The sequence below is a fragment of the Clavelina lepadiformis genome, chromosome 1 (genome assembly GCF_947623445.1).
Source record: "Clavelina lepadiformis chromosome 1, kaClaLepa1.1, whole genome shotgun sequence".
NCBI classification, from domain to species: Eukaryota; Metazoa; Chordata; class Ascidiacea; order Aplousobranchia; family Clavelinidae; genus Clavelina; species Clavelina lepadiformis.
Window position 1 is genome coordinate 5786614 of NC_135240.1, and position 14704 is coordinate 5801317.

At 38.1% G+C, this 14704-nt stretch overlaps 2 protein-coding genes across 3 annotated transcripts in view; one reads left to right on the plus strand and one right to left on the minus strand.

Moving 5' to 3' along the window:
- The window catches only part of LOC143460934 (coronin-7-like), a 38624-nt gene extending 35366 nt beyond the window's left edge, over window positions 1–3258 (plus strand). Inside the window, exons 15-23 of one of the 2 annotated variants that reach the window (XM_076958637.1) lie at window positions 62–174; window positions 368–502; window positions 662–747; window positions 910–1048; window positions 1119–1325; window positions 1604–1739; window positions 1911–2002; window positions 2133–2216; window positions 2382–3258. In XM_076958637.1, coding sequence (XP_076814752.1) covers window positions 62–174; window positions 368–502; window positions 662–747; window positions 910–1048; window positions 1119–1325; window positions 1604–1739; window positions 1911–2002; window positions 2133–2216; window positions 2382–2390 — 1001 coding nt within the window. In that variant the 3' untranslated portion in view covers window positions 2391–3258. Of the gene's footprint in view, window positions 1–61; window positions 175–367; window positions 503–661; window positions 748–906; window positions 1049–1118; window positions 1326–1603; window positions 1740–1910; window positions 2003–2132; window positions 2217–2381 lie in introns of both variants that reach the window. The other variant, XM_076958629.1, reaches the window with a different exon arrangement.
- Window positions 3259–3600: 342 nt separating this feature from the next.
- On the minus strand, window positions 3601–12318 carry LOC143460950 (putative protein phosphatase 2C T23F11.1). Its single transcript, XM_076958650.1, has 6 exons — window positions 8703–12318; window positions 8211–8360; window positions 7759–7898; window positions 6409–6634; window positions 5838–5983; window positions 3601–5109 (listed from the first exon to the last, which is right to left on the minus strand). The coding sequence occupies exons 1-6, from the start codon at window positions 9349–9351 to the stop codon at window positions 4891–4893; spliced, it is 1530 nt and encodes a 509-aa protein (XP_076814765.1). The 5' UTR covers window positions 9352–12318; the 3' UTR covers window positions 3601–4890.
- Window positions 12319–14704: the final 2386 nt, after the last annotated feature.

Genomic DNA, 14704 nt, shown 5'->3' on the forward strand with positions numbered 1-14704 from the left:
GATTTTAGATAGAGCGATTTATTTAGGCTTGGAATTTGAATATTTTATAATTTTCCACAAGGTCATTACTCGAAGATACTCTGCATGAGATATCATCCCCTCGCATCCAATTTATTGGCAACCGCCTCCTTAGACATGAATGTTCTAATATGGAATGTTGAAAACGACGAACCTGTAAGTTTGTAACGGCATGTGACTAAATGTCGCAGATGCTGGCTTTGCTGGCTCAATGACACTATTTTGTGAGTTGTGTAAAATCCTGTTTCTTGGTTGATGCTAAATATGGACACTGCGCTGTGCTTGTTGCATCATCACCTTGTAACAATCATCGTATTAACCACTGGTAACTTGCTTCTGACTACAACAGGCTCTAGAACTAGGAGGACATTCAGAAGAGGTTCTCGCAATGGAGTGGAGCACGGATGGCAAGCATCTGGCCACAGTGAGCAAAGATAACAAGATCAGAATTTATGATCCGAGAAATTCTTCATCTCCCATCAAGGTTTTTTCATCTCTTTCTCTTACATAAGCCTTACATTTGTTGACCATAGTACGGCACCCATGGGTATAACTTGTCGTTCATTATTAACTGGTTTTGATATGATTATTATCCTGTAACCCCGATTAAGTTGTTACTATGTAAAGCCCTTGTCATCTGTAGGAGGGTCCGGGCCCCAAGGGCAGTAGAGGAGCCAGGATTGTCTGGACTTGTGCAGATAAAATGCTCTTTGTGTCGGGATTCTCAGGGTAAGTCGCCAGCACGTTCTGCGAACTTTTCACTCTTTCCAATAATTTCACAACTTTGCAGTATTTTGCCTTGTCACGTGCTTTACGAATGCGTCATACAGTTGTGGGTGACGTCAGATTTTATATCTAACTTGACGTAACAATGTTACCGCGTTTCAGAAGGGGCGGCCGCTCTTTGAGCATTCACTCGGTGGACGACCTGACCAAAGGTCCGCTCGCAGAGGTCAACATGGACAACTCGCCTGCCACACTCATCCCACACTACGACGAGGACAGCGCGACTGTTTTCCTCGCTGGAAGAGTAAGCGTCATGAATCAGTATTTTTGACGTCACAATACCGTATCTGTGACGCTGGCTTATTGGTTTCCAGGGCGACGCGTTGATGTATTCGTACGAGATAAGTTCAGAAGAGCCTTACCTCACCCAGCTTGCCACGTTCAAATCCGACCAGGTGTACCAAGGGTTCAGCTTCCTCTCCAAATTGAAGTCCGACCCCCGTCAGGTAGAATTTGCGAGGGCTTGGCGGTTAAGCAAGACATCCTTGGAACCGATCTCGTTCAAAGTTCCCAGGGTCAAGGTACATCCTAGCTAAAATCTTTTGGCAGTTTCTTAAAATATTTTCAGTACCGTAATGTTCAAACTCTCAAAATTAATTGATCCTGTTGGAATTATTGACAAATCGTGTTTTTCGAACTGCTATCTTGTGCGTAGTGGGATTACTCCAGTACAAATATTGTAACGTGTTAATAATAATTGCGTGTTCCCAATATCTTTTCAGTCACAACTGAAAAAGCGAACATCTTAACTCAATTCTTCTTAATGAGAACTCATAACTACGTACACTTCTCACCACAGATGGAGTATTTCCAGGACGACTTGTTCCCAGACACCAGAGAGACAGGAGTTCCCACCATGACCGCTGATGGCTGGTTAAGTGGCAAGAACATGCTGCCCAGGCTGGTAAGCTTGAAACCGGCGGGAATGAAACCTTGTGAGTTGAAAGGGGAATGATCATGTTGTAGCTGTGGTCTTGTGCGTTTGTGGAACATTTCATATCAAGTCAACCATACAAATCGAATCTGCAGTAACTGGCTGTCGAGTTTCGTGTAAGATTGTACTGATAATATTTAGATCAATTTGAAATCTAAAATGAATGTTTTAGTGAGCCAGGCACCAAAGGAGGAACCCAAGGAACGAAAATACGAGTCTTACAACCCCGATACCTACAAGACAGATGAAGAAAAGAAAGAAGAGGTAGAATTTTTTATCATGTTGATACGGTACCGGGATTACATCAGCAGCTGCGTGTGCAGCCAAGCAGCTTTGTGAAACGCCTGCAAAGATCCGCCAAATTATCGCGACTTAAATCACCTTATTCCCCTAGTTACTGGCGGCCATGTCCAACAAGCTAGACCTCGATAAGGCATTGGAACAAGATACCATGGAGGGAGTCGATGAGGATGAATGGGTGAGCTGTTACTGATGTCCTTGTTCTGCCATAAATTGCTATTCAGTGTTTTAGAGGAGTTCAATGTTAATTTGGAAGTTGTCATTAGCGCTTACATTAATGATTGGTTAATAATTATAGAAATAGTTTTTAAGAGGTTTTATATAACTCTTGAGTTGCTTTCAGGACGACTAATCGGCCATGCCAAGGACTATGTAGAATATGCGGATCCACAGCTTGCCTCTGATGGCACCAATGATGCGAAGAATCACCGATTTTGTATAAACCTATATCAAGATATTTCTCTCATTTTGACCTTTCAATTCGTTATCTGCCGTGCTAGGCCGAAAGGCGCTGTTAACTATAGTCAGAGCTACATTCCATTGAGCAGTTCTTTTTTGTTTCTCTCAAGTGCAGTATTCCGAATATTTCATACTCCAGAGTGCTTTGTCCTTTCATGATTTTAACGTTCTATCCAGCTTTTAAATGAAAGATATTCCTCCTAGTTTTATAACAATCATTCATCCGATCACATCGTCACAATTAGATATATTTATGTAAAGTTACAACATCTTTCACGCTCAATGCTAGGCCTATATAAGCGTATGCTAGGTCGTAGCTACATTGAGACACTTGCCTCCGTAATTTTTCCAAAATTCTGGCACAAAAACCATTTTAATGTTAAACTACATTAAACAACGTACTTGACATATTTACCTTGGTAAAAATTTTGCCCTGGCTACGGTCTTGGTATGAACAAGTCATGCTTTTAAATCTTGCGGAACAATTTTCCTTTCAAACACTCAACCTGGGTTGCCTTATACCGGCCGGTATGTTTGCCTATTTGTTTATGTAATTTACCCTTACGACGTCAAAGACGCCAGAAATCGTTTGCGAAAGTCAATTGTGGCAACTTTGTACCGTGCAATGACCGCTTTATTTTGTATCAAGATTATTTGTGTGGCTTGTAAGTTGCTCTTTCGACATGTTGAATCTAACAACTTAATCATGTGGCTTAATGTTATCCAATATTAAATAAGATTTCTATGGAGACTATCAAGGACATTGCGACTGATTTTTACATCAGGTAAATTATATTCGAGGTACAGGGTGTATAAATAATAACGATCTATTAAGAAAAAATTTAAGATTCTTTTACAGTGAAGATTCTTGTTCGGTGCATCTTTTCAATAATTTTTGGATGGTTCCTCGATTAATCCCAACGCCGACATAATCGAAACCACGCAGTTTCTTCAATTTTATCGCCCAAGGTAACTCAAGATTCCCCTTGGACAAATTGTAGTTTTTGACCTCCTTAGCGGTGAGATATTGCCGATGTGTGGATATTCACACGTTGTTTTTTGACTCACAATATCAAATTACCACCACCAGTAAGAAACAAACATCGCATGACGGATCTGCATTAACTTTATTCACTTTTCTTTGATGCCAGGCTAACTAATGCACAGTGAAGCCACGTTAGTTCGGTAATAATAGTCATTGTTACGTCACTCCAAATACACTGCGATACTTTCTCAATGCACCATTACCTTTGACATGACGTCCGAAGAAAATCGTATAAGACAGACATTCAAGGTTTTGGACTAAGTGCAAGCACACATTACAATACTGGGACAGAAGGGTAACCACCTTCAACTTTTGAGGTCATTAGATGCAGGGAAACCCCCGTATCATTGACTCATGTTAGCACTGTGATGAAAGCGGAGTACAGGGGCGTGTTATTCACAGCACGACAGGAAAGTGCACTTTTTAGGGGAAATTGTTTCGGTAGGAGCACTGGTAGTCATAGTAAGCAAAATATTATGGCTAAATTCCAGAAGTACCATTCTATGCACCGCGAAGACACCTTTGACGTAGCATAAATATTGACAGAAATTTTATGAAAAAACCTTTTCATTGAGGCAACGTTGTGGAGATAACAAAGGCAGCCAAAGCGGCATCAGACGGTGTCGCACTGGGAACGGTTTGACTTAAAAGGCTGTACATTGGGTCACAGTGCTTTAGTGAAAGCATTTATGGTCACAACTAGTAGTGAGATTCCAAGGCTAGATGAAAACGAAACGACTGCAGGGCAAGGATTGAAGCAGAAATCCATCTACGGGGTCACATACACACCTTATAAAGTGCACAGTATGAAACGCGGCGCACACTCAATGCGTGAATTAGCGAGATATGAACGCAATTACATAAACGAAAGAAAATCGCCACTGCGCACGCAAAACTTAAAAAAGAATGAACTTTCTACCCCAGCATGCACAAAATACAGAGCAGGTGACGTCATAGCGAGTGCCCAGATGAGTATACAGTGAAATGTGAAGTACGTCACGCAGCATGCCGACACCAGGAGTTACCAGGACACTAGGTTACACAACGGACATGTTGTTTTTCCACAAATCAATATCACCGTTCGCATTACGTAGTATAAATACAGGGAAATAAAAAGGTTAACTTTACAATAACTTCACTGCAGCTATCATAAATATATTCAGACTGGCCGGTATAGCAAGCAATGTTTTAATGTAAACCGTTGAAAAGTCTTTCGCAACACGAAAGACCAATATATCTTGCAACATCCAAATATACCGGCAAGCATAGGAAAGGTCTTAATTAGAGTCTGAGCTTTTACAAAATAAAAAATTGTGTTTTGTTGGTCACAAAATCAGATGATCTTATCTTATAGGCAGCTGATTCCACCCTTCACATAATCAGGATAAGACGAGAGCAAGCAAGAAGGCGGGATGGGATCTCGCTTTGGTTGAGAGCACTTCTTGCACAGTTCGTCGAACGATCCATTTTGCTTCAGCGCGATGATGATTACGGTCATGTTGTCGCATCCAACGCCACCAACTGCACACTCGGTGGCAAGGCATCGATCCATGAGTTGTTCGCAAATCTACGAAGGAAACATTTCAGTCATCATTCTCTATTACGTTTCCAGTTCACCATGACCATCAACAAAAAAAAATTAAAGTTTATGCATCAGAAAATCAAGTCAAATAAGCTCAGCTATTGCGCCTCAAGCAATCATCCATGTCACGGGAAGATTTATTTTTCAGCCCGAAGTGATACTACTTTGTTAGGCTGCTTTGTGTTCCCTTATCTGTTTGTGTTTGTACCTTGTTGTACCCTTACCTGATCGCCTCTTACCTGGGGTTGCTCTGGTCATAGTTCATTGACTTTTGATGACATCATTTATTGTTTGTCATACCTCAGTGATTTTGCTAATTAAAGGTGACCTCATCATTAGACCAGTTGCAGTGTGGTTGGGGTCGTGTTGAGGTTTATACCACTATGTTTGTTAGACTGTTTTGTTTACTCTAACTGGTTGACTGTTTACTATCCAAAGTTTATTTATTCTATTTGAATAAGTTTATAGCAGAGAAAGCTTTCTGTTTCATGTTACACAGAGGAATCCTGTAGTCTAGGTTTTCACAAGGATAAACAAATATCTTGTTAATATACCATTAACAATCACACAACATAGCCGAGACACAACCTGGCTTGGCCATGAAATAAATACATACACAACTGCTGAGTCATTGTGACCACGTTCTTAAAACCCAATCCAGTAGCTGTATTGTTAATATCACCATAAGACTCGCTGTGCATTGAGACACTTACGGTCTCTGGCTCCATTTTCTGACCAAGGCGTTCCCGAACAAATTCCACAACATCCTGGTTGCTGAGAACATCCCAAATCCCATCACACGCTATGACGATAAACTCGTGGTCTTTGGTGATTTCTTTTACAATAACATCGGGATCAGCTGCAAATGAAGATAAAACACTAAACTACAATGTTGTGGGTCTTTATCGTTTGTTGCGAGAGTTCATGCTCATGATGAAATCTTTAAGTTTGATCAAAACAACACACGTTGAACAAAATCACCCTTGTTTAACTATTTAGAAGACAAGATAAAGCAAAAAGGATACGTGACAATTGATTATTCATGGAAGAGGCAAATTTTACAGGAAATAGCATCAATATTTAAACAACCTTTGTTTCAATGTTGACAAAAGCAAACTTAATAAAGCCATTATTCGGTAATGATTTACAATCGCAAACATCTTAAGCAAACATGATGAAGCGATAACGCTTTTGTGACAGAATCATAAAAAATGACCAGTTTCTTTACAATCCATCTGACTCAGAATCGTTTGAACATCATCACATAAAAATGGTCTTTATTACCTGTAACAATCTGTTCCTCTGGCGACCGGTGATCGTTCTTCTTAAAGACAAAATCCCCGAGTGCTCTTGAAAGAGCCAAATTGCCATTGACTCGGTTGAACTCAACGAAACCGCCAGCTGCCGTAATTCTCTTCAACTCTCGTTCATGCTGAGGTTTATGATCGAACGAAAGAAGTTGAGCGTGTCCCCGAATACTTGCAACTGCTCTGGAATCTCCAACGTTTGCCTGGTGATAAAGCATATTTATTATTTACACTACGACACACAACCATAGCACAAACTATAAGCAATTTAGTTTGCATCTGTTGGGAGCATTCAGTCAACAAACGGCACAAGACTACTGACGAAAGGACTTTCAATGCATGATCCAAAATAATAGCTTATTGGCTTAGTTGCTGCTATTGTAGAGTCAGATCAAAGCAGTAATAGATTAATATCAAAATTATCTGTAAATGTAAACTTAACTACACGTTCTATATAGAAACTCGACTACCAAAGCTTCATCTAGATGCCCCGTCTCATCTTAATCATGTGGATTAAACAAAGTTTAAATCTAATTTTTCATCAATAATTCATTGAGAAGGTGCTGAAACTGAAACAGCCGTAAGCATGCCATCAACTACAAACACAGTTTGCATTTTAATTATCAACCTTTTGCATGGATAATGAAAAAGTTAAAAACATTGTCCATTAAAATGAGCAACTTCAGCTGCATTATGCAGTGAGATAATCAGAGTAGCAGGATTTCAAAAAATATAGCTGTAGATGTAATTTAGAGACCATAAAACGACGATTTCACAGAAAACTTTAGACACAAAGCTATTAATCAGATGCTAACACACCGATTATGTTTCGTCAAATGAAGATTGCAAATGTTATTTTCAAAGAAAAATAATTAATTATATGTACACCATAGAGTCATAGACATAGACCATAGATAGTCAGCCATTATCCACGGAGATATCTTATGTAATTACACAAGGCAGAGAGGGATCTTATATACTCAGACCTTGCTTCTGTTGATTGTAAATATCTCTATTGTAAAGAGGAAAACCTAATACGGCTCTGGTGGTGGCGTGCCATTGTCTCACTGCCTTTACAAAGCCCAAGTGAATGCCTCCTCTCAGTGCTGTCTGCTAGTTAACAATCACAGTAAGACCAAAGCACTGGGAATCAGTCAAAGTGATGGAATGTGGGTCGGTTGGTAGTCAGTAGTCACATTACCTTTTTAATTACATTGTCACAAACCTCCTTAAACTTTGTGCAAGTTGCACAACAACAAGTTCCTGCAATAGCTGCAGGACAGGGATCTTACAATAACATTAAAAAAAAATGGTCAGAAAAACTTACACAAAACATTTTGTTCCCTTTGATTAAGACAGCCACGGCCGTGCATCCAGAGGAATCATCTTTCCCGAGTGACTCCTTGTTCATTGAATCATCAACAGCGAGAAAACCGCCCTTGAACGCCGCAACGTAATCGTTCCGTCCTGCGATACAAGCAGGATATGTTGAGCTTGCATAAAGCTTATCATAAATCATAAACTGAAACTGTTGTCGGAATACCGCAAACGTCTTTTAAGCTAACCATGTCCCAGATAGAAAGTGTGTAAATACGTTACATAAATAAAAATACATACGTATACCTACTGATATCCATGGCATGTCAGAAATAATTAGTATGAACAAGACCAAACAGTGTTTATTGTACAAAGGCAATTCTCTCATAATATATATACCAACACAAATAATCTCAAATTCTCAATAGTTTATGTTTAAGCAAATGATTTGCAAAAGCTTACTGTAGGCACTGTTGTTCACAATTGCAGAGTCTAATTGCTTAGCAGCACACTGGGCAGCAGCTTGACCTCCGTGTCCATCAAAAACAGCAAAGAAATGTGTATCTTTCTCCTCATTCAAACACAACTTTTGGACGTGTTCGTCTTCCATATCTGCCGCAAACAATGAGAAACAATTGAAGTTGTGAATTGCAAATAATTAATCAATGTTAACTAGTAGGCCCAAGTTACAAAATTACCAAAAAGGTAAACGTATATAATTACTTTGTTAACTAGTTATGTTTCAGTGGTTAACTTAATTTAACTAGTCCTGGCCTGGTAATATGGTAACTAACATTTTACCAACTTTGCATAACTCAACGGATGGATTATATAAGTTATTTAATAAATTCTTTTAACTTCGAGTGAATTAGGTTCCATTGCATATATATATTCAATTCATTTATTTTTATTGCAAAATTATATATATTTGCACTTAGTTAAGCAACAACTTACTTATTCTCCAGCCCTGCATACAGGATGCTCCAACTTTGAGACTATGGTTTTCATCACTACATGATTCCTTCTTCGTGATCGGCTCGGAAAGTGTCTGACCCATCTTTAAGTGAACGCCGCGAAGTGTGGTGATGAACCGGAGCTTTATTTGCAAGCTGTTAAAAAAGTATGTCCTGATACTTTGCCCAGCCTTGGAATTCAATGAATTAACCACAACTGGTTTATCAGATTCAATAGAAGCCTCTGGTGCTTTTTTCCTCTGTAGCACGGTCTTTTCCTCGTACTTTCTAAATGGCCGTTGTTTGTGCAGTTCTGCCCTGGCTGCTGTGATGCCTGAAAGTTTGTGAATTCTTTCTCTCAGAAGCTCTTCGGGTGCAAAGTTTATATTACGATGAGGTAGACTCGAATACCCAAGATAATATTTTGGTGGTAGGTTGAAGTCAAGGGATTTTGCTTCTAAGTCTCCTCTTAAGGATGAAATGCCAGTTGTTTTTAAAAAAGTGGGTACTTCCCCTCTTCTAGAACTTTCGGCTTGATATCTGTCTGGTATTGAATCACTTGAAATTTCATTAACAGTACGTTTAGGATCATTCCTTCTACGATTTACTCCAGAGCTGTGTTTAACATGCATAGTGTTAGGTGGCATCATAACACACTAAGTCATTGTGGGTACAAACACAAAATGATTTCAATATCAACATTCTTTTGTTACCCCCCATGGCACAGGAGTTGTGCACAAACAATAAAAACTACATATGTTACACACAAACGACTTTATTGGTTCACCATTTCGAACAAACACAATACAGCTTTACCACAAGCCGATATGTGGCATCTATAAACTGATTTAAATGAATCTTGTGTGTAAGAAAACAACGGTTTACCCAGCAGGTCACAGCTGAATGAATACAAAAAACCTCTACAACAACTAAACACAAAGTGCCAACTCTAAACAACACAATCAAGACGCTCAAGCCTTGAACAGCAAAGAAAGTTTTTACTTCTCACACCAGCAAACAGATTTAACAATAAAAAATTCATTATTTAGGTTCTGTGCTTAAGCCAATTTACATAGAAATAACAATGTCAACAAACATACAAAACTGACAGCACAAACACATTTTTAATCCAAATATGAAAATCGGTATATCATACTCCATGCTTATCATTAAATAGGACCTAATATCTGCACTATGTGTGTCTCATAGAAACTCATAATATGACTGAGCTGTTACCATACCTTTTGCTGATATATATACAATGTAACTCCCTGTCACTATCGCAGTGCATAGCTACAAACCCAGCCACTCCCTTTTTGTTAAGCAGAGCTTAGGTTAGATTAATTGGAAACCTCAATGTATGCACAACATACACACCGGCTGCACATTATGTACGTTGAAGAATAAAATTCTCATTTTCACAATATATTATACCAACAAACTTTTATTTAGAGATTGTAATAACCTAAACCATGTATAATTTATGCATTGGCCAACATTTAAGTAAACTGGCTCGTGCATGAGCACACAAAATTGCTGTTTATCGTGAAAAGTTAAAAGAAATGTTGTGTGCAAGTGCATTTTTGCGGCAGTTTCTGATAAAAAAAATCGTGCGTGAAAAGATACAAATTTTGGCTTGATGGCATGAACTGATGCCTCAATTCTTTGTTTATTTATTATAAATTGGAATGATGATACAAGCGATAAACCTCATGCGTGAAGGTACCACACTTTCCACTAAGGGTTAACATTATGTCAGGATTACTCTTTTTTGTAAATGCTGTAGTTATCTGGTTGTCTAGAAATGAAGCGTACAAATGCTGAAACTTTGGTGGCTCAATGATATCGATATTCAGGATCTGCAGCCTCAGTCTACCAGTTGCTTGCTTTTATATATGAGCACTGAACTCTGTTGGAAATTTTGCTTTCAATGTGTCAAATAAATGAGCAAAAACTTGCGCCGCGACCACATACCATCAGACCTTAGTGGAGAGAAAGGTGGCACATTCAAGATTTATCAACGTTTACGCCAAACTTTCAGCTCTGACCAATTTTCTGGAACAGAGCTGCCATTTTGCTCTATTTTCTATATAAATATAGCCTAAGTACTATATTGGCGTGGTGCAAATTTTGGATTTGCATTTAGGTTTGGGCAGCCAGTGCGCAAATTTTACCAAAAAAATCGTCATTTCAATTATAATTTTTGGTCCAATTTAATGGAGTTTCACAGATGGTAAGCACAATTCTTCTTCTAACTGCATTTCAAATCCAATTTTTTACGTACAAAACTTTACAGGGTCCACAGCACCAAACTCACCCGTGAACTCAGAAAAAAAACTGATTTTCAAGCCTAAAATGAAATTTCAATGTCCAACGCAACTACTGTAATATCTCACGAAAGAAACAACTTGGAGAAATCTCTTTATGCACACTTGCGCATTAATTCCTCCTATATCTTTCTTTAAATACTCGCAGAGGGCCTTTTCTTTAAGTTTCTTTTTTAACCAATTTTATCTGTTTGGGTATGAATTATGTTACGGAGCCAGTATACGAAAGAGATCTACTACGGAAAAATGCAATGTTATCGATAGCACATTACATTAGCCTGCTCGATGTCTAGGAAGAAAAAAATTACGGAATACGATAAGTTTGAAAAAATATTTATATGATATCATACCAATTTAAATCGGACTTATTAAAATAAAATATTGAACAAGAACATTTACCTTCCCACTGTTATCTACATTTGTACTGGGAAATAATTGAGACAATATGCACATGACGTGACAACAATTTTTTCTACTTAGAATAAATATTTGTTGCACAGAAACAGGCAGAGAAAGCATGCTTGGCTAGTCAGCTTGCATCACCGTCGTACCGCTGATTCTTAATTATTTCCAAACAATATTTAGCGTAGACGCAGCTTTTTTGTTTAGTTTGTTCAAAATAACCGGAAACTTCTCAGCATACAGCTCCTTTTCACATTAAACGCTACACATCAGAGACCGAGTCTTTAAACACTGCATGACTGAAATAATGTGCTGGGTCTTGCGTAGAAGTGCACAACCACCTGACGACGACAGGATCCTCTTGTATCAGGGGTGCTCAAAATAATATTTATATTTATTCCACTTTTTCTTTTCTCGAAATAGATTATTTCCATTGAAGCTTTTATTGAAATAAATAATTTACATCGAAGCTTTCAAAGAATAAATAATTCGTTCAGTGTTTGACAATAAATTATTCTTCACTAAACAAATTATTTTCTACAACATGATTTATTCATCGTCGTCATTACCAACTACATTCATTATCTTGTTGACCTCACTGACTCCCCACAGTTGTTTGTTTGCATGTAGAAACAATTGCGACTCAAAGTTAGAAGGAGTGAGTCGTTTTGATGACATTGACATTGATGACATTGAGTCGTTTTGATGACATGGTTAACTTAAATTAACTTAATACCGTAACTTAAGTAAAATGAATTATTTTGAAGCTAGCCGAATAAATAATTCTGAAAGAAAAGAATGAAAAATAAATAATTCTGATCGAAAAAACAGAAAAATAAATTATTCTCGAGGAATTATTTAAATATATTTAAATAAAATATATTTTTGAGCAGGTCTGCTCTTGTATATTACACCCCAGCTACTCAAATTGTGGCGTTGTTTGGTTGTGCACTTCTGCACTAGACAAAATTTTTAAGTTTACCTGGCATTTTCAGGTAATGCTTAAAGAAATATTTTGCAGAATAAGACTAAATTTATTAATAAAAAAATGTCTGACTTCATTCGAAGAAAAACTGAGTCCACTGCAAAAATGTTAGAATTACTTGTAAAATTAAATTATTGGCAAAACGATGCAGTTTAAAAGTAGGCCTATCTTATGCAGGATAAAATTCTGTATGTGACGATAGAAATTGTGTTCTTATATGAGTATGATATCACTTGTTTTTCTTAGGCTTCTATCAGCAGCATATTTTACGTACACTTGCTACCAGACCCTATTGGCACATTTATCGGGCGCACTGAAAGCAAACTTTCCAGTTAGGGGTACAGACTTTTTTATTTTCCTGTCTTCACGCCTATTTATATCAAATAGCCTAAACAGACAATGAAAAACTGGTGTTTTGAATACCAATTTATAATAAATCGCCTAAGCAAAAAACTAAGGCTTCAGTACACGCCATCACACCAAAAAATGGTGTCTTTGCACACAAAAATGGTTCTTGTCGAAAACTGGTGTCCTTTCCAGATGGGACCACGAGCCGGGCTAGGACCTGTTGGAAGTTTTGCTGTCATTCTGTCACTATGATTTTTCGGTGCGAATTTTAGCGGTTGCCGGATACTAAAATCTTAGTTCCGTAGGTCGCTATAACTTGTTGTCAGTTAATTTATGAGCTATGCTAGGTTATAAACCATTACTAGGTTGCTAACCACAACCTGCCATGAAATCAAAAGAAAAAACTTGTGATAGCCTAATTGGTATGATAATCTTTATCCTCGGACTAAGGGAAGCCTTTGCACGACTTTGATAATTTCTCATCGTTCGAGCCCTGGTTACTGAGTTTGCCACACATTCTTTATCTTTTTTTTGATTTTTATGGGCTATTGTATTGCCCGAACTTGGCACTTAGTCCACGGAACAGGAGCAAGTGTCGTTAATGCCTTGCCCAACGGCATAAAAATGGTATGGCGCCAACGGGTATAAAACACGGAACACAAGCCACAATTGTTGGGAGGCCAGCGCTCGAACCAGTACGATGAATCCGCGAGGCTATACTGACTGACAGAGCCAACTTCAAAACAAGTAGCCTAGCGGAGTCAGCTGCATATGGTATAGCCTAGTTTCACAGTCTAAAATAAAAAATATCAATTGAGCAAGTTAAAGATTAATATTAATGAAAAACCATCCTATAGTTCTATGGCTCTAGGCTACTCTACAACAGCAAATACCAAAACCGTCGCCATGCCTGGAAACCGAAACCATGGCCTCCTTCTTTCCCCCGCATTTATGACGCATTATAGAAATCAAATGCTGCTCACTTACGCCAACATCTCAAATAAGTACTTTAATTGAAATTTTTAGGGTTGACATAAACACAGCTGTTAATTATAAAAAAAAGTGCCATTATAACCTACCGGTGATTTAAACTGTAAATGGTAGTCTGTAGCCCTGCGTTGAATTAAGACTGGGCGGGCCCCATGACTAAAATTGAGTCAGGGGCCTCTTTGGTAAAATCAGTTGGTATATCAGTAATACTTATACGGTACTAAGTGATCTATTTTTGCGTTATGCTTAAATTTTAACGATCATTGATAACGTATTTGATGACACCAAAAGTTGCTAAATGCTTTTCGTGTGCAAGTGCCATAAAAAACTTATTCACCTCAAGACATTATTTTGATTAATGATATTATACATCTAGGTCTAATCCAGTAACCCTAAATCAATCTAATTGACCGCTCATATAGACAGTCGAAAGGCTGAAATTTTTTTTACTGCTTTTGTATAAGCAGTAGACAGATTTCTTTTATTCAGCAACAACGTGTTATATTTAACAAGTTACGGGTATATGCATTGTTCGTTTGCTTGTCATCAGTTGTTGTGCTAAGTTGAAAGTGAGTAGATTCGGATTTGCGCAAATTTCAAAACCTGTTTACGAATCCGAATCTTTTCCAAACTGGCACATTCTGTTGTTATAAGTAATTTACTGTTTTTTCAACGCAATCTGGGGCGCCCGGCTGCAACCCAGTCAGCCTTAATCCGCCACTGCTGTTGCCGTAAACCTAAAACTATAGTCATAGAAACAAAACTTTTCACCAGTTGTGGCTTGTATTTGATGATTATTATGCCAGGTGGCATTCATACTAGGCCTATATCTAAAACTATAGTGATCGGCACAAAAATTTTTTCGTAAAGTGTAAATAATTATAGCAGCAAATATTTATAAACGCTGCAAGAGCTTGCTAGGGCCCTAACGCAAAATCGTTCTGCATTGTT

Bases quoted from the DNA above. Each gene is read 5' to 3' on its own strand.
- LOC143460950 (XM_076958650.1), bottom strand. From the start codon at position 9,351: ATGATGCCACCTAACACTATGCATGTTAAACACAGCTCTGGAGTAAAT. The intron at 8,361-8,702 runs GTAAGTTGTTGC...TGTTTGCGGCAG, and splicing joins TATGCAGGGCTGGAGAATAA to ATATGGAAGACGAACACGTC. The intron at 5,984-6,408 runs GTAATAAAGACC...CTTCATTTGCAG, and splicing joins AGAGGAACAGATTGTTACAG to CTGATCCCGATGTTATTGTA.